Source organism: Molothrus ater, chromosome 26 (assembly GCF_012460135.2).
Source record: "Molothrus ater isolate BHLD 08-10-18 breed brown headed cowbird chromosome 26, BPBGC_Mater_1.1, whole genome shotgun sequence".
In the NCBI taxonomy this organism is placed as follows: domain Eukaryota; kingdom Metazoa; phylum Chordata; class Aves; order Passeriformes; family Icteridae; genus Molothrus; species Molothrus ater.
This window is the reverse complement of record NC_050503.2, coordinates 5,656,175-5,675,658: the sequence shown is the minus strand read 5'-3', so window position 1 is coordinate 5,675,658 and position 19,484 is coordinate 5,656,175. Positions and strand designations below refer to the sequence as shown.

Sequence of the window (19,484 nt, the reverse complement as noted above, 5' to 3'; positions counted from 1 at the left end):
CCCTCAGTGTCCCCTCAATGTCCCTTTGTGCCACTCTGAAAGGGCCCAGTGTGCTCAGAAATTCCTGCAGAGCCCCCGGGGACACCGAGGACATTGTTTGGTTTGAGATTTGCATAATTTTTATTTTACATCGATACAGTTTTCTTTTAGATTTGCATCATTTTTGTTTTCTGTTTGTGTCGTTTTTATTTAATGTAATTTTTATTTTATATCATTTTTATTTTAGATTTTTATCGTTTTATTTCATATTGATATCGTTTTTCCTTTCCCTGGCAGCTCCGGGGGTGCCTGTGGTGGTGATGATGATGATGATGATGATGATGATGATGATGATGATGATGATGATGATGATGATGGTGATGATGGAGTTCAGTGAGGTCTTTTCATCAGGGGTGACCTTTGAGAGGAAGTTTGATTTTTAAGCTGAATGTTACGATTCCAGGCCCATCTTTAGGGTGAATTTTATGATTCCAGATCCACTTACAAGGTGAATTTTATCATTCATCTTCGAGGCGAATTTCATTATTCCAGGCCCATCTTTAAGGTGAATTTTATTATTCCAGACCCATTTTCAGGGTGAATTTTATTATTCCAGACCCTTGAACTGCAGCAGGGGCCCCAAACGGCTGAGGGGAAACTCGGGGCACACCTGGAGGGTGAGGAGGGAAAGGCTCCGAGGTTTCCTCTGAGGTTTGTGCCGAGGGAAGATAAAAAATCCCTGGAGAAATGAATTTATTTTCTTTGTACATCCAATGCACCAGCGCTGCAGGAGGAAGGCTCCGGCAGGGATCCTTAACACGGGGCTGTGTGCACCTGAACCCCCAAAATTCACATTTAAAACCCCCAAATTCACCCTTGAACCCCCCAAAATTCACACTTGGATCCCCTCAATTGGCACCTGAGACCCCCAGACTGGCACCCGAGACCCCAAAGTGTCCCCTGACTCCCTGCAGTGGCAGCTCCGTGCCGTGCTGTGCCGTGCTGTGCCATCCCTGTGCCATTCCGTGCCATCTTTGTGTAATCCCCGTGCTGGCCATGCCATGCTGTGCCGTGCCGTGCCATTCCGTGCCATCCCCGTGCCATCCCCGTGCCATCCCCGTGCTGGCCATGCCATGCTGTGCTGTGCCGTGCCATTTCTGTGCCATTTCTGTGCCATCCCCGTGCCATTCCATGCCGTGACATTCCGTGCCATCCCCGTGCCATCCCCGTGCCATTCCGTGCCTTGTCTGTGCCATCCCCGTGCCATTCCGTGCCATTCCGTGCCATTTCTGTGCCATCCCCGTGCCATTCCTGTGCCATTCCGTGCCGTGTCTGTGCCATCCCTGTGCCATTCCGTGCCTTGTCTATGCCATCCCCGTGCCATTCCGTGCCATCCCCGTGCCATCCCCGTGCCATTCCGTGCCATTCCGTGCCATCCCCGTGCCATTCCGTGCCATTCCGTGCCATCCCCGCGCCATTCCGTGCCGTGTCTGTGCCATTCCGTGCCATCCCTGTGCCATTCCATGCCATCCCCGTGCCATCCCCGTGCCATCCCTGTGCCATTCCGTGCCATTCCGTGCCGTGTCTGTGCCATCCCCGTGCCCCTCCCAGCGCTTCCCCCGTTCCCATCACCGCCGGTACCGAATTTCGCTTTTCCTCCGCTCTCCCCTCCCGGTCCCGCGGCGCCCCCAGCGCGCTCCCCCCGCGTTCCTCCCTCTGCTGTGCCCGGGTGGGCCGGGCCGGGCCGGGCCGTGCCAGGGGGCGGCTCCCGCCCGGTACCGGCGCGGGGGGAGCGCGGTGCCCGCCCCGCCGGAGCCTGCGCGGGGCCGCGGCCGTGCCAGCTCCGCGATGCCGCCTCCGGAGCCCATGCCCGGCTACGGGGAGCTGCTCCGCCGGGGCTACGGCAGCCTGGCGGCGGCGGCGCGGGGCTGCGGCGACTGCGGCTGGGAGCTGGCGCTGCGCACCTGGGCCGAGAACGCGCACCTGGGCTGGGCGGAGGTGCTGCTGTGCGGGATCTGCGCGCTGGGCTGGACCGCGCTGCGCCGCGCCTGCTCCCGCCGCCTCTTTCGGGTCAGTGCCGGGCTCCGGGAGCGGGGGAACGGCGCTGGGAGCGGGGGAACGGCGCTGGGAGCGATGGAAACGGCGCTGGGAGCGGGGGAACGGCGCTGGGAGCGGGGAAACGGCGCTGGGAGCGGGGGAACGGCGCTGGGAGCGGGGAAACGGCGCTGGGAGCGGGGGAACGGCGCTGGGAGCGGGGGAACGCGGGGGGCAGCGCCCGCACCCGCTGCGGGATTCGGGGATGCGTTGGTGGGGTCGGGGGTGCGCCCCGGGGGCCGCATCCCCGAGCGCGGAGCATCCCGAGGTCGCGGGAGAGCCCCCCCGCCGCCTTCCGCGGGGCCGAGCGCGTTTTCTTCCAGGTTATTCGCGGGTTGTTCCGCGCCTTCCTCCGGCGCTGCAGCCCCGGGGATGGAGCAGGGGGAGCCCCCCCTGCGCCGCTGCCCCCTCCGCCATGGCCCGGATCCATCCCCCAGCCCCTCCAGGCTGAGGCCATTTCTTCCCGGTTATTCCCGGCTGTTTCTGCCTTTCCCGGGGCTGCATCCTGCAGGATTTGAGCATCCCCGTGCGCCCCCCCCGCTCCATTTTCCCCTCCGCGTTTCCATCCCTGCCCCCACAAGGCTGAGGCGTTTTTCCTCCCGGTTATTCCCGGTTTTTTCCGTGCTTCCATGCCTTTCCCGGAGCTGCATCCTGCAGGATTTGAGCATCCCGGAGCAGAGCCCCCCCTGCTCCTTTTCCCCTTATTCCCCCCACATTTCCATCCCCACAAGGCTGAGGTTATTTCTTCCCGGTTATTCCTGGGTTTTGTGCCTTTCCCGGGGCTGCATCCCGAAGGATTTGAGCCCTCCCTGCTCCTCCCCCGCTGCCGTTTCCATCCCCGCATCCCCAGAAGGTCACGGATTTTTCCTTCCCGCTCGTTCCCGGCTCGTCCCTTGCCCGGGGGGGAAAAAGGGGACACGGAGGGGACACGGAGGGGACACGGAGGGGACACAGAGAGGACACGGAGGGGACACAGAGAGGACACGGAGGGGACACGGAGGGGACACAGAGAGGACACGGAGGGGACACATTCCTGCGGGTTTTGGAGCAGATCTCGGTGCCCGGCTCGCTGCTGCAGCGCTACCGCTGCCCGGCCCAGGAGCGCTGTCCCCTCTGTCTGTCCCCTGCTGTCCCCTCTGTCTGTCCCCTCTGTCTGTCCCCCTGCTGTCCCCTCTGTCTGTCCCCTCGCTGTCCCCTCTGTCTGTCCCCTCTGTCTGTCCCCTCTGTCTGTCCTCGTGCTGTCCCCTCTGTCTGTCCCCTGCTGTCCCCTCTGTCTGTCCCCTCTGTCTGTCCCCCTGCTGTCCCCTCTGTCTGTCCCCTCGCTGTCCCCTCTGTCTGTCCCCTCTGTCTGTCCCCTCTGTCTGTCCTCGTGCTGTCCCCTCTGTCTGTCCCCTGCTGTCCCCTCTGTCTGTCCCCTCTGTCTGTCCCCCTGCTGTCCCCTCTGTCTGTCCCCTCGCTGTCCCCTCTGTCTGTCCCCTCTGTCTGTCCCCTCTGTCTGTCCTCGTGCTGTCCCCTCTGTCTGTCCCCCCGCTGTCCCCTCGCTGTCCCCCCTCTGTCCCCACTCAGGACGGGCCGAGCGGGGTCCCTGGCGGGGCTCTTGGTGGCTCTGTCCCCTCTGTCCCTGTGCTCCGGTTCCTCGGGAGGTGCTGCCGGCTCTGCCCCGGCCTCCAGGGCAGAGCCCTCGGGGATTTGGGGGATTTGGGGGATTTGGGGGATTTGGGGACAGTTCTTTGTCACCCCCCGGGCCTGGCTGCCCTCCCCGGGCCGAGCTGGGTGCTCAGGGTGTCCCTAAAGGGGTCCCGGGGGCTCCCGGCCTTGGGCGAGGTCCAGCGCAGCCCTGCAGGGCTGGGGTGAGGATTGAGAGCAGAATTTGTGCTGGGAGTTTGTGCCAGGCTGGATTTCCCCCATTCCCAGTCTGTCCCTGGTGTGTGGAAGGGACTGAGGGTGAGGACTGAGAGCAGAATTTGTGCCAGGCTGGATTTCCCTCGTGCCCTGTCTGGCTCTGAAGCGTTGAAGGGGCTGTGGGTGAGGATTGTGAAGGAATTTGTGCCAGGATGGATTCTCCCCATCCCCTCTCTGCCCATGAGGCATTGAAGGGGCTGTGGGTGAAGAATCTGCTGGGAATTTGTGCCAGACTGGATTTCCCTGATGGGTCCTGGCAGTCCCTGGCGGGTCCTGGCAGTCCTGGCAGCCCCTGGTGGGTCCTGGTGGGTCCTGGCAGCCCCTGGTGGGTCCTGGCAGCCCCTGGTGGGTCCTGGCAGTCCCTGGCAGTCCCTGGCAGCCCCTGGCAGCCCCTGGTGGGTCCTGGCAGGTCCTGGCAGCCCCTGGCAGTCCCTGGCAGCCCCTGGCAGGTCCTGGCAGCCCCTGGCAGCCCCTGGTGGGTCCTGGTGGGTCCTGGCAGCCCCTGGCAGCCCCTGGCAGCCCCTGGCGGGTCCTGGCAGCCCCTGGTGGGTCCTGGCAGCCCCTGGCAGTCCCTGGCAGTCCCTGGCAGCCCCTGGCGGGTCCTGGCAGCCCCTGGCAGTCCCTGGCAGCCCCTGGCAGCCCCTGGCAGGTCCTGGCGGGTCCTGGCAGCCCCGAGGTGCCGTTCCCTGGGGAAATGGGTCACGTCTGTAACTGCAGAAGGGCCAGGGGGGCCGGGGGTGCCAGTGGCTGCCGCTGCCTGTGCCTGATGCTGATGAGATGCTGAGCAGGGCTCTGGTGGCATCAGCTTTCCCTGGCAGCAGGGAGGGACAGCTCAGGCTCCAGGGCTGTATTTTAAAAAGATTGGAAAATTTCCTGGCTGGAATGGCGGAGGGCAGGGATGGGAACACTGGAATTCCTGCCAAAGCTCCGGGTTTGGGTCTCAGAGCCCCGGGGAGGGCAGGGCTGGGTCAGGATGGTCCAAGGGCAGAAAAAGGAGACGTTTGAGCCCAAATCTGCTCCCCTGCTCAGCATTTGGCTTCTTGGGGCATCCATCCTGCCTTGGAGGCTGAAATGACCAATCCTAATCCTAACCCGAGCCTAATCATAACCCTAACCCCAAATTTAACCCTAACCCTAACCCAACCCTAACCCTAACCCCAACCCTAACCCTAACCCTAACCCTAACCCTAACCCTAAACCTGGAACTAACTCCCAACCCGACCCTGACCTGCTGGTGTCCAGGTTTTCAGGACATCCCAGTGTCGGGAAATGTCCCCAGGGGAGGGGAGCAATGCAGAGCAGCCCCAGGGGGATGTGAGAGATGGAAATTCAGGATGCTGGAAATTCAGGATGCTGGAAATACAGGATTCTGGAAATTTGGGATGCTGGAAATCCGGGATTCTGGAAATTTGGGATTCTGGAAATTCAAGGTTCTGGAAATCCAGGATTCTGGAAATCCAGGATTCTGGAAATTTGGGATTCTGGACATTCAGAATGCTGGAAATCCGGGATTCTGGAAATTCGGGATTCTGGAAATTTGGGATTCTGGAAATCCGGGGTTCCTGGCGTCCTTCCCCCGCTGCAGCCCTGCCAGGAGCTCCTTTCCCAGCCGGGGCTGCTCTGCCCCTTCCTGCCCTGAGCACAAAGCCGGGGCTGCCGGGGGGAGCAGAACCACAAAGGCGCCTTTGTGCCCCGGGGCTGCTCTGCTGTGTCAGCAGCGGCTCCTCCTTCCCCGGACACCAATCCAGGGCATGGAATCGCTGCTCCTGCTGGGGATCTGGGGGGGAATCGCCTTTTCCCACCGGTGCGGCTGGGGAATGCTGCCAGAGCTTGGCACGGGCGGGGAAACTGAGGCACGGAGAGGAGAGGAGAGCGGGGAGGGTGGCAGCCACTGCCCCGGTGTCCCCAGGGCGCTCTGGCCTCACAGATCAGGGATTTTTTTCCTGGATTTTCCTTTTTGGGGCTGCCGGGTGGGATTCTGGGGAGGAACGGTTCCATTTGGGGCAGAATTCCCAAAGAATTCCCAAAGAACTCCCAAAGAACTCCCAGAGAATGCCCCAAGGAAGCGGCATCTGCCCTGCCCCTGGCAGTGCCCCGGGGGCTTTGCTGCACCCTGGGGGGGTGGAAGGCGCCGGGTTTGGGGTCCCAAATCCATTCTGGGACCCTTTGGGAGCCCCAGCCCTGGGGTGGCTGAGCCAGGAGCAGAGGAACAGAGGGACAGAGGGACAGAATGGGACAGAGGGGACAGAGGAAGAGAGGGACAGAGGGACAGAGGGACAGAATGGGACAGAGAGGGACAGAGGGACAGAGGGGACAGAGGGGACAGAGAGGGACAGAGGGACAGAGGGACAGAGGGGACAGAGGGACAGAGGGGACAGAGTGGGACAGAGAGGGACAGAGGGACAGAGGGGACAGAGAGGGACAGAGGGACAGAGGGGACAGAGGGACAGAGGGACAGAGTGGGACAGAGGGACAGAGGGACAGAGGGCTCGGAGCCCCCTGGGCACCCCCAGCCCTGGGAAGGGGAAGGAGCCGGAGCCGGGCTCGAGTGAGGCCGGGCTCGGCCCGGGAGCTGTCCTGGCTCATCCTCCCCGCTGGCACTGCCAGTTCCGGGGCTGCTCCGTGCCAGCCGCTCCTTTGTGTCCCTGGGGAACGTTCTGTGCCCCGGCCAGCCCTGGCACCGGCCCTGGCACCGGCCCTGGCACCGCCGGCTCCTTCCAGCCCTGGCACTGGATGCCCCTTCCCCCTGCCCAGCTCTCCTGGCTCCTGCTGCTGGGACTAAAGATGGATTTAGGGTCCCTGGGGGTGGATTCAGGGTCCCTGGGGGTGGATTTAGGGTCCCTGGGGACAGATTGAGGGATCCCAGCTGTGGATTTCGGGATGTCCAGAATTTGGGGTGGATTTAGGGACCCCGGCTGTGCTGGGGGCTGGCAAAGGAGCCCCCTCACTGTCTCCTCCCCGCGGGTGTTCCGGACCCTCGGGGCAGCCCCAGCCCCTTCCCCAACCCTGCCGGGCCCCGCGGGAGGAGGAGGAGGAGGAGGAGGAGGAGGGGGGGAGGCAGGGCAGGCTCGGCCCGTGTGACATCAGCGCCCGCAGCCCTGGGCTCCTCCAGCCCCAGCCAGATCCCGGCGCGGCTCCGTCGCCCGTAGCAACGGGCATCTCTGCGCCGTCACCATGGCAACGGCACCGGGTGATGGGAGGACATCCCCCAGCCCCTCCCCCCCCCCGGGGCAGAGCTGGGCCCGTGGGCAGCGCCGGGGACACCCCCGGGGACACCCCCGGGGACACCCCCGTGTCCCCTCTGGAGCCACCTCCCATTCCTGGAGCCCCAGGATGGGGAAGGGTGGAAATGGGAGAGCCCTGAGGGGGCTCTGACCCCAAACCCTGCGGGGTGAGCAGCGGGTGAGGCCCAGCTCAGATCCCAAATCCAGCCTGGGATGGGGAAGGGACCCCACAGATCCCTGTGGGGTGAGCAGGAGGGCTCAGATCCCAAATCCAGCCTGGGACAGGGGAAGATGTCCCTGCCCCACAGACCCCACAGATCCCCGTGGTCCTTTCCACCCCAAACCCTGCGGGGTGAGCAGGGCTTGAGGTTGAGTACAGATCCCAAATCCACCTTGGGATGGGGGATCCCTGCCCCGCAGACCCCACGGATCCCTGTGGTCCCTTGTACCCCAAACCCTGTGGGGCGAGTGGGGCTTTGAGGACCCCAAACCCCCTGGGCTGTCTCTGCTGTGTGCACACCCCAGGAACTGAAGCTTTCTGTGCATTATTGACTCCCCCTGCTCCTCTTCTCCCCTGGAAAAGGCCTCAGCAGCAGGGGACGGGTCCAGAAACCCCAGAGCTTTTGGGATTGGAGCCCGGAAACCCCAGAGCTTTTGGGATTGGAGCCCCTGGAGCAGGGGCCAAGCACCGGGGACAGCTGGGGCCTTAATTTAGGAGCAGAAAGTGCTGACCCGGGCAGGGTCCTGTTACCCTGCAGAGTTTTGTTTTCACCTGGGGCTCACCCGGAGCAGTTCTGGGGGGGATTTGGGGTTTCTCAGGGACCCCAGTGCTGTCACTGCTCTGGTGGGAGGCAGGAATGGGGCCTGGAAGGGCTCAGCTGCCAGCAGGGGCTGGAAACCCTCCCTGGGGCAGGGAAAATCCCCCTGGGACAGAAAGGAATCCCCCCTGATACCCAGAACCCTCCCTGGGGCACAGGGGAGGGCAGCGCCCCTGCTCCCTTCGTTCCCAAAATCCCGGGGTTGTGCCTTGCTGGATCTGTTTCTTCCCAAAAAATGAGGCTGTGCCTGCCTGGATCCATTTACTGCCCCCCAAAATGAGGCTGGACCCATTTATTCCCCCCAAAATGAGTCTGGATCCATTTACTGCCCCCCAAAATGAGGCTGGATCCATTTATTCCCCCCAAAAATGAGGCTGGATCCATTTATTCCCCCCAAAAATGAGGCTGGATCAATTTATTCCCCCCAAAATCAGGCTGGATCAATTTATTCCCCCAGAAATGAGGCTGGATCCATTTATTCCCCCAGAAATGAGGCAGGGTCAGTTTGTTCCCCCCAGAACGAGTCTGGATCCGTGTCTCCCCCCAAACCCGAGGCTGTCCCCGTCCCCCTGGGCAGCCGGGACAGGAATTTCGGGAATTTCGTTGGATTCCCCCAGCAGAGCTGCCCTGGGGAGCTCTGGGGAGGGGAATCCCGGCGGGATCGGGGCTGGAGCAGGCGCTGGGGGCGCGGGGAGGGGTGGCAGAGCCGTGCCCAGCCCTTCCCTGCCCGGGTAATGCTGGTGGAGCTTCTCCGCGGGGCTCTCCTGCCATTTCCTGGGATTTTCTGCATTCCCGGCTCCACCCTGCCAGCGCCAGCCGTGCCCGGGGCGCCCCGCGGAGGGGAGGATGCTCGGGGGATGCCCTGAGGAGGGAGGGGAGGAGGAGGAGGGACAGGATGCTCTGAGGAGGAGGAGGAGGATGCTCCGAGGGTGCTCCAGGGATGCTCCAGGGATGCTCTGGGGATGATCCGGGGATGCTCCGGGGAGGAGGAGGAGGGACAGGATGCTCTGAGGAGGGACAGGATGCTCTGAGGAGGAGGAGGATGCTCCGAGGGTGCTCCAGGGATGCTCCAGGGATGCTCCAGGGATGCTCTGGGGATGATCCGGGGATGATCCGGGGAGGAGGAGGAAGGACAGGATGCTCTGAGGAGGGAGGGGATGCTCCGATGAGGGGGAGGATGCTCCAGGGATGCTCCAGGGAGGGGCAGGAGGGACAGGATGCTCTGAGGAGGGGGAAGATGCTCCAGGGATGCTCTGAGGATGCTCCGAGGATGCTCCAGGGATGCTCCGAGGGTGCTCCAGGGATGCTCTGGGGATGATCCGGGGAGGAGGAGAAGGGACAGGATGCTCTGAGGAGGGAGGGGATGCTCCGATGAGGGGGAGGATGCTCCAGGGATGCTCCAGGGATGCTCCGAGGATGCTCCGAGGATGCTCCAAGGATGCTCCGAGGATGCTCCAGGGATGCTCCAGGGATGCTCCAGGGAGGGGCAGGAGGGACAGGATGCTCTGAGGAGGGGGAAGATGCTCCAGGGATGCTCTGAGGATGCTCCGAGGATGCTCCAGGGATGCTCCAGGGAGGAGGACGATGCCCCAGGCTCCCCTTGCACGGCTCCAGAGGGGTCTCTCCCCTCCCCATTTCCCCTTCCCCAGCTCGTTCCTGCTGGCAGAGCCGGGCTCTGGCCGCTGCTGAGCCCCCTGGGTGAGGCTTTGCTGATGAAATTCCCCCTTTTCCCTTTTCCTGATGAAATCCCCCCTTTTCCCCGCAGCCCTTCGGGGAGTGGTGCCAGCTGCAGCCCAAAGATGCTGCCAAGATGCCCGAGAGTGCCTGGAAGTTGTTTTTCTACTCGGTGTCGTGGTCCTACGGCGCCTACCTGCTGTTCTGCACCGACTACCCCTTCTTCCACGACCCGCCCTCCGTCTTCTACGGTGAGGCCAGCACGGCCACCCCCAAATTCCCTTTTTTATCCCTTTTTTTGTCCTGCTCTGGGTGCAGAAAGGGCACAAGGGGGTGTCTGGGTGTTCCTTTCTTTTGGTGGCTGCTGGAGGGGCTGAGTGAACCAGGAACCAATGAAATAAATCATGGACAATTAAATTGTGGACAATTAAATCGTGGACAATGAAATAATGGCCTGGGCTGGGGTGGGAAGGACCTTGAAGATCAGCTCATGGTCATGGGCAGGGACAGCAAGTCAGGGCTCAAAAATCTCCTCATTCCAACCCCTGCACAAAACCAGGGCTAAAAATCACCTCAAATTCCCTGCACTAAATCAGGGCTTAAAAATCCCCTCATTCCCCCCACTGCTGTGGACAGGGATACAAACCCAAAACCACTCATAAATATCATGTATAAACTCATTGACATTGATCACAACTTGCAAAAACTAATCTGTAATAACATAGATTAATATTTCATCATAATCTATAATAATATTGATTATTTTGATTTGTCTATAATAACATAGATTATTATTACTATATAGGTAATTTATATAGATAATTATATAGATAATTACTTTTAATTACTTTTATTTTATATAAATACTTTTAATTTTCTATTATTATTATTATTATTATTATTATTATTATTATTATTATTATTATTACAAATATAGGCCAACCTGGAGTGGTTCCTGCCCCCATCCCCAGGCTGGTGGCAGGGCACTATTATTATTATTATTATTATTATTATTATTATTATTATTATTATTATTATTATTATTATTATTATTATTATTATTATTTCTATTTCTATTTCTATTTCTATTTCTATTTCTATTTTTATATCTATTTTTTATTTTTATTATTATTATTACAAACATAAACTAACCTGGGGTGGTTCCTGTTCCCCTCAGGGTGGTAGCAGGGCACTATTATTATTACTATCATTACTATTATGATTATTTAGATTATTTAGATTATTTCTATTCTCTACAACAATATAGATTATTTTCTTTCGATTTCTGTTTCTATTTTCCTTTTCCCCCTGCCAAACCCGAACCCATGCCAGGCTGGCAGCGGGGCATGGAGGTGCCCAGGGACATTGCCCTGGCGTACCTGCTGCAGGGCAGCTTCTACGGGCACTCCCTGTACGCCACGGCCTACATGGACACGTGGCGCAAGGACTCGCTGGTGATGCTGCTGCACCACGTGGTCACCCTGACCCTGCTGGCCTCCTCCTACGCCTTCAGGTCAGCCTTTTCCCCGGAATTTTCCCCATTTCATTTCCCCATTTCCCCGGTTTTCCCCATTTCCCCATGGTTTTTCCAATTTCCCCGGTTGTTCCCCCCCATTTTCCCCATTTCCTCATGGTTTTCCCCATTTCACCACAGTTTTTCCCACGTCCCCGTGGTTTTTCCCCATTTCCCCGTGGTTTTTCCCCATTTCCCCACAATTTTTCTCTATTTCATTTCCCCATTTCCCCGCAGCTTTCCCCTGCAGTTTTTCCCATTTCCCTGTGGTTTTTCCCCATGATTTTTCCCCATTTCCCCGCAGTTTTTCCCATTTCCCCACAGTTTCCCCATTTCCCCACAGTTTCCCCATTTCCCCACAGTTTCCCCCATTTCCCCCCATTTTTCCCATTTTCCCCTGTTGTTTCTCCCATTTTTCCCCATTGTTTCCCCGTTTCCCCCCATTTTTCCCATTTCCCCACAGTTTCCCCCATTTTCCCCGCTGTTTCCCCCAGGTACCACAACGTGGGTGTGCTGGTGCTGTTCCTGCACGATGTCAATGACGTTCAGCTCGAGTTCACCAAGCTCAACGTGTACTTCAAGCACCGCGGCGGCGCCTTCCACCGCCTCAACGACCTCCTGGCCAACGCCGGCTGCCTGGCCTTCAGCGTCAGCTGGTGGGTCTGGGGCGGAGCCCCTGGTCCTAAACCTGCTGGCTTTGGGGCCCTGATCCCAATCCTGATCCTAAACCTGCTGGCTTTGGGGCCCTCATCCCAATCCTGACCCTCCCGGGTGGGTTTGGGGCCCTCATCCTAACCCTGCTGGCTTTGGGGCCCTGATCCTAAACCTGACCCTCCCTGCTGGCTTTGGGGCCCTGATCCCAATCCTGACCCTCCCGGGTGGGTTTGGGGCCCTCATCCCAATCCTGACCCTCCTGGGTGGTTTTGGGGCCCTGATCCCAATCCTGACCCTCCCTGCTGGCTTTGGGGCCCTCATCCTAAACCTCACCCTCCCGGGTGGCTTTGGGGCCCTGATCCTAAACCCGTCCTCGTGGGTCTGGTTTGGGGCCCTCATCCCAATCCTGACCCTCCTGGGTGGTTTTGGGGCCCTGATCCCAATCCTGACCCTCCCGGGTGGGTTTGGGACCCTGATCCTAATCCCATCCTCATGGGCCTGGTTTGGGTTCCTGATCCCAATCCTGACCCTCCCAGGTGGGTTTGGGGCCCTGATCCTAAACCCAACCCTCCGTGCTGGGTTTGTGTCCCTGATCCCAATCCTGACCTTCCCTGGTGTGTCTGTGTCCCTGATCCCAGTCCAGACCTTCCTCCCTGCTGGGTTTGTGTCCCTGCTCCCACTCCTGACCCTCTCTGGAGGATTTTTGTCCCCCTGATCCCAGTCCCCTCTCCCCTCCCGGTTTTTGGGACCCCCCCACCATCTCCTGGGGCCGAGCTCCTGCTGGGCTCGGAATCCCTCTGTAGTGCAGGCTCTGAGTGCCTGTGAAATTCCTGTGACACCGCTGTGACACTGCTGGTGACATTGCTGGTGACACCGCTGTGACAAATGACCCGGGCAGGGGGGAGGAGGAGGATGGATGATGGATGGATGGATGGATGGATGGATGGATGGATGGATGGATGGATGGATGGATGGATGGATGGATGGACGGACACATCCATGGATGAATAGGCTGCGCTGGCTCTGTCCCTTTCCCAGAGCAGGAATTGGGGCTCAGGGGGCAGCAGGGATTGGGGCTCAGGGGGCAGCAGGAATTGGGGCTCAGGGGGCAGCAGGAATCGGGGCTCAGGGAGCACAGGCTGCACTGGCTCTGTCCCTTTCCCAGAGCAGGGATTGGGGTTCAGGGGGCAGCAGGGATTGGGGCTCAGGGGGCAGCAGGAATTGGGGCTCAGGGGGCACAGGCTGCGCTGGCTCTGTCCCTGCCAGGGCCGCCCTGACCCCACGCTGTGCCCATCCCTGCAGGTTCTGGTTCCGTCTCTACTGGTTCCCGCTGAAGGTGCTCTATGCCACCTGCCACTCCAGCCTCCAGTCCGTCCCCAACATCCCCTTCTACTTCTTCTTCAATGCCCTGCTGCTCGTGCTCACCCTGATGAACATCTACTGGTTCCTGGTGGGTGATCCCGGGCTGGTGCCACCCCACGGGGACAAAGTGGGGCTGGGGACAGCGGGGACACGTCCCCTGTCCCTGGGGTCAGCCCCGTCCTCGCTGCTGCTGCTGCTGCTGCTGCTGCGGGGGTGGCAGCCATAGGGGAGGTTTGGGGGGTCAGGGGGAAGGCTGGGGGGGGTCCCTTGGGAATTCAGAGTGTCTGACACCCCCGGGGGGGAGTGATAACAGCGGGGAGAGAGGTGGGAACGGTCTGGGAATGTTCGTGCATCCCAGAAAGGGGATTTGAGAGAGGTGTAAACGTCCTGGGAGTGTTCCTGTATCCCAGAAAGGGGATTTGAGAGAGGTGTGAACGGTCTGGCAATGTTCCTGCCTGCCCCAGGCTGCGGGCAGGGGTGGGGAGGGGGGATCCATGGGGCAGAGCAGGGCAGGGAGCTGCTGGTGCCACCACCCCTGGGATGAGAGCAGGAATTGTCCCTGGAGCTCTGCTCCGAGCCCCCAAGCCCATCGCGGGGCTGTGACCATCCCGGGGGAGCTGCCCTGCCCCACATGGGGAGGGGGCAGCAGGGCGAGGTCCCCCCCGGGCTGGGCCGTGCTGAGGGTCGCTGTCCCCCTCCTGTCCCCTCTGTCCCCAGTACATCGTGCTGTTCGTGGCCAAGGTGCTGCTGGGGCAGATGCAGGAGGTGAACGACGTCCGTGAGTACGACCTGGAGGAGAGCAGGAAACCCGGCAAGGAGCCTGGGATCCAACTGCCCCGGGCTCTGAAGGAAGGGTACGTGGAATTCCAGCCTGGTTTGGGTCAGAAAGCCCTAAAGCACGTCCAGCTCCACACCTGGGACATCCCCGTGAGCCCAGGGCCTGGCCGGGGGCACTGCCAGGGCTCCAGGGGCAGCCACAGCTGCTCTGGGAGTTCCCTCCCCACCCTCCCAGCCAGGAACCCCTTCCCAATATCCCACCCAAATCTCCCTTTTCCCACTTTAAATCCACTCCCTGTGTCCTGTCCCTCCATCCTTGTCCCCAGCCCCTCTCCAGCTCTCCTGGAGGCCCTTCAGGCCCTGCCAGGGCTCTGAGCTCTCCCTGGAGCTTTTCCGTGGTTCTGGAGCCACCACAGTGCAGGGCTCTGGGGGCAGCAGTGGCCCCAGCGGGGCATGAGGGGGGCTCTGTGTGTTCAGGGGCTGACACGGGCTCTGCTCTCCCCAGGCTGCACCTCAGGAACGGCCTCGTCAAGGACAAGAGGTTGTGAGGGCGGCGTGGCCACGGCTGCGGGGCTGGCGCTGCCCAGGACCTGCTCTGGGACCCTGCCAAGGACAGGCCCGAGGAGAATCCCCCTGCCAGCCCTGGGCAGGACAGGGCCCCTCGGGGCTGGGCTGGGCCCTGTCCCTGTCCCCTGCGCCTGGGGGCTCCCACTTTGGCCCACTTTGGCCCAGTTTGGCCCAGTTTGGCCCAGTTTGGCCAGGACTCTGGTGGCTGTGCTGGCCAGGTGGGACCTGGGGCTGCCTTTGTGTCCCTGGTGTTGCTCCACGTCCTCAGCCCCGCTGTGACACCCCCAGACCCTCCCCAGCTGCTCCAGCCCGGGCAGGGGAGCTCCTGTCCTGCCCTGGGAAGGGACCCCGAGGCCAGCTGTGCTCCAGCTGTGCTCCAGCTGTGCTCCAGCTGTGCTCCAGCTGTGCCCCAGCTGCCACCCAGGCACTGCAGAGCTGCCCTTGCAGGAGCCGCTGTCCCCTGCAGCTGCCACTGCCTGGGAATCCACCTCAGGAGCTCCAGCCCAGCCCTCGGGTGGAGGCCCAGGAGGTTCCATTTCCTTGGAAAAATCCCCGTGTAGGTCTTGGAGTGGCTTAGAAAGCGTCCTGCAGGTCCCTGCTGGGGGATTTCCCCCAGGACTGTCCCCTTGTGAAGGAAGAACAGAGAATTCCTGCTCCTAGAGTTGGGATTTTGGGAAGAACAGAGAATTCCTGCTCCAGGGCTGGGATTTTGGGAAGAACAGAGAATTCCTGCTCCAGGGCTGGGATTTTGGGAAGAACAGAGAATTCCTGCTCCTAGAGTTGGGATTTGGGGAAAAACAGAGAATTCCTGCTCCAGGGCTGGGATTTTGGGAAGAACAGAGGATTCCTGCTCCAGGGCTGGGATTTTGGGAAGAACAGAGGATTCCTGCTCCAGGGCTGGGATTTTGGGAAGAACAGAGAATTCCTGCTGGGTTTCCAGGCAGCTCCAGCCCTGCAGGTTCCGGGTCCCTGCCCTGGGCAGCTCTGTGGGCTTGGGTCCCTCGCTGTCCCCTCGCTGTCCCCTCCCAGGCCAGGACCCTCAGCTCCCTCCCCCAGCAGCCGAGGGGGATCCAGGGCATCAATTCCAGGTGTGGGAGTTTGTGGGATTTTTCCATGTTCGGTGGTTCCCTCCCCTGTTGTGTCTGAGCCAGGGACAGGCCCTGAGTGGGGCTTGGGAATGTCCCCAGGCTGTGGCAGGACCTTGTCCCCCCCCCCCCGTGACCTCCAGGGTGTCAGAGGAGCCTCCCAGTGTGGAATTCCTTGGTTTTCTGGGGGGTTTGCAGGGCAGGAGGGGAACTGAACCCCCGGGATGGGCCGGAGCAGAGCTGGGGTGGCCTTGGGGGGATAAAACTGAATTTTCCAGGGCTGGCATTGAGCTGGGTGGCTCCAGCTGGCTTTGGGGGCTGTGACATGGAGGTGGTGGCGGCAGCTCTGCTGTGATGGCCGAGAAGGGACTCGGGGACCTGGGGGTGCCTGGCTGGGGCAGGACCTGGTGCTGGCTGGGGACTGGGGGTTTTGGGCCGATGGTTTTCGGGACTGGTGGTTTTTGGGGCGATGGTTTTTGGGGCCGTGTGAAGCAGGACTTGGATGGTTTGATGTGCTGGAGGTCGATGGCTTTAAGAGAGAAGCGTTGGACGCCGTGATTGAGTTTAAAAAGGGATTTTTTGGGAGGAAGAGCCGGCTCCGGGTCTGCCCCTGGCTCCGGGCAGGGTTTTTAGGAGCAGTGCTGGATTTCCATCCTCATCCCGATCCCACATGGAGTTAAAAAGGGATTTTTTGGGAGGAAGAGCCTTTCCAGGTCTGCCCCCGGCTCCGGGCAGGGTTTTTGCAGCAGCGCTGGATTTCCACCCTCACCCCGACCCCACGGACCGCCCTGGAGCCCGAGCGGGCGCTCGGGAGCTGCGGGAGAGCGGCGGAGCGCTGAAAGGGTTAAGGGGTGCCGGATCCCACCCAGAGCCGCATCCCGCGGTGCTGATTGAGCTCCGAGCCCATCAAAGGCTCCGCTCCCGGCCCCCGCCCCGGCGCTGCCCGGCCCGGCCGCTCTCGGTGAGCAGAGCGGGGATGTGGCTCCTCCGCAGCCTCGCCTGGGCCCTGCTCAGCCCCGTGCTGGCCTCGGAGCTGGGCCCGCAGGAAACTTCCCTGCTCAGATCGCTGGGGCTGAGCGCCAAGCCCAGCCCCAGGAGCCCCGCGCCGGTGCCGCCCGTGCTCTGGAGGATCTTCCACAAGAGGAGGACCCTGCCCCGGCCGGAGGCAGCGCCGGAGCCCTGCAGGGTGGAGGAGTTCAATGTCCCCGGGAACATCGTCCGAGTCTTCGCCGACCAAGGTACAGCCACAGCCGCGCCGCGTTCGGGCTTCCCCGGGCTCCGCTCCGTCCTGCCCCGTGTCCCGAGGCCGGAGCTGGATTCCAGGAGAAATCCCTGCGGGATGGAGTCCTGTGGATGCTGCCGGTGATGGTGATGGGTGTGGGACCCCGAGATGGGGGTGAGGGGGGCAGCGGTGCCAGGGTCTGTCCTGGAGCCCCCTAAATCCCTCCCGAGGCGCTGCTTTGATCCCAGGCCTGATCCCGGGCTGTGTCCCCCCCTCCTCATTGTCCCAGCGCCTCTGGCTGACCCCGGGGCACATCTGGCTGACCCCGGGGCACATCTGGCTGCGCTGAGCCGTTCGCAGTGCCCTGGGGACTGTTTGGTTGGTGTCCCTGAGGGCTCAAGGCACCCCAAAGCTCTTTTCTCTCGTGGTTCTAGTTTGGCTCGGGCTGGCTAAACCAGGCTAAACCCAAATTCGCTCCTGTTCGCCCTCTTTTTCCCCATCCCGCTCAGCCCCGTCCCGTCCTGGAGCCGATCCTGCCCAGCCCCAGGGATCCCCCAGCCCATCCTGGAGCCGACCCTGCCCAGCCCCGTGTCCAGCCACCCCCACGCCGTTTCTCCTTCCTCGCCAGGCCGCTTCCTGCCCGCGGGGCAGCCCCAGGGCCGGCTGTGCCTGCGGAAGCTCCTGTTCTTCAACCTCTCGGCGCTCGAGGAGGGCGAGCGCCCGACCCTGGCCCAGCTGGAGCTGCGCTTCCAGCACAGCTCCTACCACGGCCCCAGCCCGGGGCGCGTCCTGGAGCTGCGGCTGTACCGGGCGTCCCCGCGGGGGCTGCCGCAGCCCGGCCGGGCCCCGCTGCTGGAGCGGTCGCTGGTCCAGCTGCGCAAATCGCTCGTGTTCGAGCTGAGCGCGGCGCTGAGCGGCCGGGCGGTGCCGCCGGGCCGGGATTCTTTGGCTTTGGTGCTGGAGATGTCGGAGAGCGGCGGCCCCGGGGGCCCCTGCGGCAGCTCCGACGCCTTCGCGGCCGCCTCGCTGCTGCTGGTGACGCTGGGCCGGCAGTGCCGGGCCGGCCGCGGCCGGAGGAGCGCCCCGAGCCCCGCGGGGACCCCCAGCCCCCTGTGCAAGCCCCGCCGGCTCTACATCAGCTTCAGCGACGTGGGCTGGGAGAACTGGATCATCGCCCCCCAGGGCTACCTGGCCAACTACTGCGGCGGGGAGTGCCCGTTCCCGCTGGCGGCCGAGCTCAACAGCACCAACCACGCCGTGCTGCAGACCATGGTGCACTCGCTGGACCCGCAGGGCACCCCCCAGCCCTGCTGCGTGCCCGTCCGCCTCTCCCCCATCTCCATCCTCTACTACGACAACAGCGACAACGTGGTGCTGCGGCACTACGAGGACATGGTGGTGGACGAGTGCGGCTGCAGGTAGCGCGGCTCCGGAGGGAACGGCGGACAAGGGGGGGAAATTCCTTTGTTATTCCCGCTGGGAAACCCCCGCCGTGCTCGGGGGCTGCACTGGGGCTAGGCCGGCGCTCGGGGCGGTGCTGGTTTAGGATCAGCTGGGATGGGGTGCGGGATTATGACCGAGGCTGGTGCTGGGTCCTTTCTCGGCAGGGGACGCTGGCACCGCGCTGTGAATCCCAAATTTCCCCCCTTGTTCGTGCCGGACACCTCCAGGGCCGCAGGCTTTGGCTGAACTCCGCAGATTTCTCAGGGCATAAATGACTCCTCGGGGTGAAAAGGGGCTGGGGGTTCCCCGGGTGTGGCCCGGCTGCGGGGACAGGGATGGGGGCACCAAATCCCTTCGCAGGGAGGCAGAGGCAGGCAGGAGCTTCCTCGCTGCTGTGGGAGCTGCTCTCAGGGCGTGCTTGGTGATGGGCTGACAGGGCTTGTGTTGGGTGGCCAAATGCAGTGGAGCTTTTGCCTAAAAAATGAAGGTTTTTCCCTAAAAATTGAGGTTTTTGCCTAAAAAAGGGGAGATTTTACCCAAGAAATCCGCTGGGAGCAGTGAAATCCAAGGGCAGGATCCTGCAGGAGCGGGGCTGAAGGAATCCAGGGCTGGGGCTCCCTGCCCTCCCAGCCCGCTGTGGGTCAGTATTAATTTAATTTACCTCATGTGCAAATGGATGAGCCCGGGCTGTCCCCCGAGCGTCCCCAGGTGGCAGCCGAGCCCCAGGCAAGGGCAGGGCACGGAGCTCCGCACATTTTTGCTTTTCCGGGCTGTTTTTGGTGCAGTTGTTGGTTTTTGAGCCGCCTGGCAGCCCCAGCCCCTCTGTGGTGCCACCGAGGGGCAGCAGGGACCCAGTTTGGGCCATTTCCCATCCCTGGGCTCCTCTCTCCCCCTCGGGGGAAGGGGCTGAGCTGAGCCATGGAGCCCTGGCTGTGAAACCACCAGAGCGAGGATTTGGGGCAAAGCAATCCCAGTTAGACTTGAATTTTTTCTCTTTATTTTGAACTGTGAAGCCGTAGTGCAGCTTTTGGGGTTTTTTTTGCTATTTTCTCCTTGAGCTCTGATGGTTTTCCCACCTCCTCCCCCCAGGGAAGCACTGAGGGTTTATCCACTGGGTGGGGGGGCCTTGGGATGGGTTTTTTTTTTGTTTTTGTTTTGTTCTCACACCCA

At 61.5% G+C, this 19,484-nt stretch overlaps 2 protein-coding genes and 1 long non-coding RNA gene across 3 annotated transcripts; 2 read left to right on the top strand and 1 right to left on the bottom strand.

Moving 5' to 3' along the window:
• Positions 1–533: 533 nt before the first annotated feature.
• LOC118697101 (uncharacterized) lies at positions 534–2,082 on the bottom strand. Its single transcript, XR_004981726.2, has 2 exons — positions 1,621–2,082; positions 534–813 (listed from the first exon to the last, which is right to left on the bottom strand). It is a non-coding gene; the product is annotated as an uncharacterized LOC118697101 (long non-coding RNA).
• CERS1 (ceramide synthase 1) lies at positions 1,743–16,207 on the top strand. The gene is made up of 7 exons (XM_036399588.2): positions 1,743–2,049; positions 9,783–9,942; positions 11,024–11,204; positions 11,699–11,860; positions 13,161–13,308; positions 13,938–14,074; positions 14,503–16,207. Exons 1-7 carry the CDS (start codon positions 1,828–1,830, stop codon positions 14,543–14,545), a joined length of 1,053 nt encoding a protein of 350 aa, XP_036255481.1. The 5' UTR covers positions 1,743–1,827; the 3' UTR covers positions 14,546–16,207.
• Positions 16,208–16,304: 97 nt separating this feature from the next.
• GDF1 (growth differentiation factor 1) lies at positions 16,305–18,401 on the top strand. The gene is made up of 2 exons (XM_036399562.2): positions 16,305–16,887; positions 17,500–18,401. Exons 1-2 carry the CDS (start codon positions 16,320–16,322, stop codon positions 18,291–18,293), a joined length of 1,362 nt encoding a protein of 453 aa, XP_036255455.1. The 5' UTR covers positions 16,305–16,319; the 3' UTR covers positions 18,294–18,401.
• Positions 18,402–19,484: the final 1,083 nt, after the last annotated feature.

Coding starts and splice junctions, on each gene's coding strand:
- CERS1 (XM_036399588.2), top strand. CDS start 1,828: ATGCCGCCTCCGGAGCCCATGCCCGGCTACGGGGAGCTGCTCCGCCGG. Junction 11,205..11,698: donor GCCTCCTCCTACGCCTTCAG/GTCAGCCTTTTC, acceptor TGTTTCCCCCAG/GTACCACAACGTGGGTGTGC. Junction 11,861..13,160: donor CTGGCCTTCAGCGTCAGCTG/GTGGGTCTGGGG, acceptor CCATCCCTGCAG/GTTCTGGTTCCGTCTCTACT.
- GDF1 (XM_036399562.2), top strand. CDS start 16,320: ATGGAGTTAAAAAGGGATTTTTTGGGAGGAAGAGCCTTTCCAGGTCTG. Junction 16,888..17,499: donor CCGAGTCTTCGCCGACCAAG/GTACAGCCACAG, acceptor CTTCCTCGCCAG/GCCGCTTCCTGCCCGCGGGG.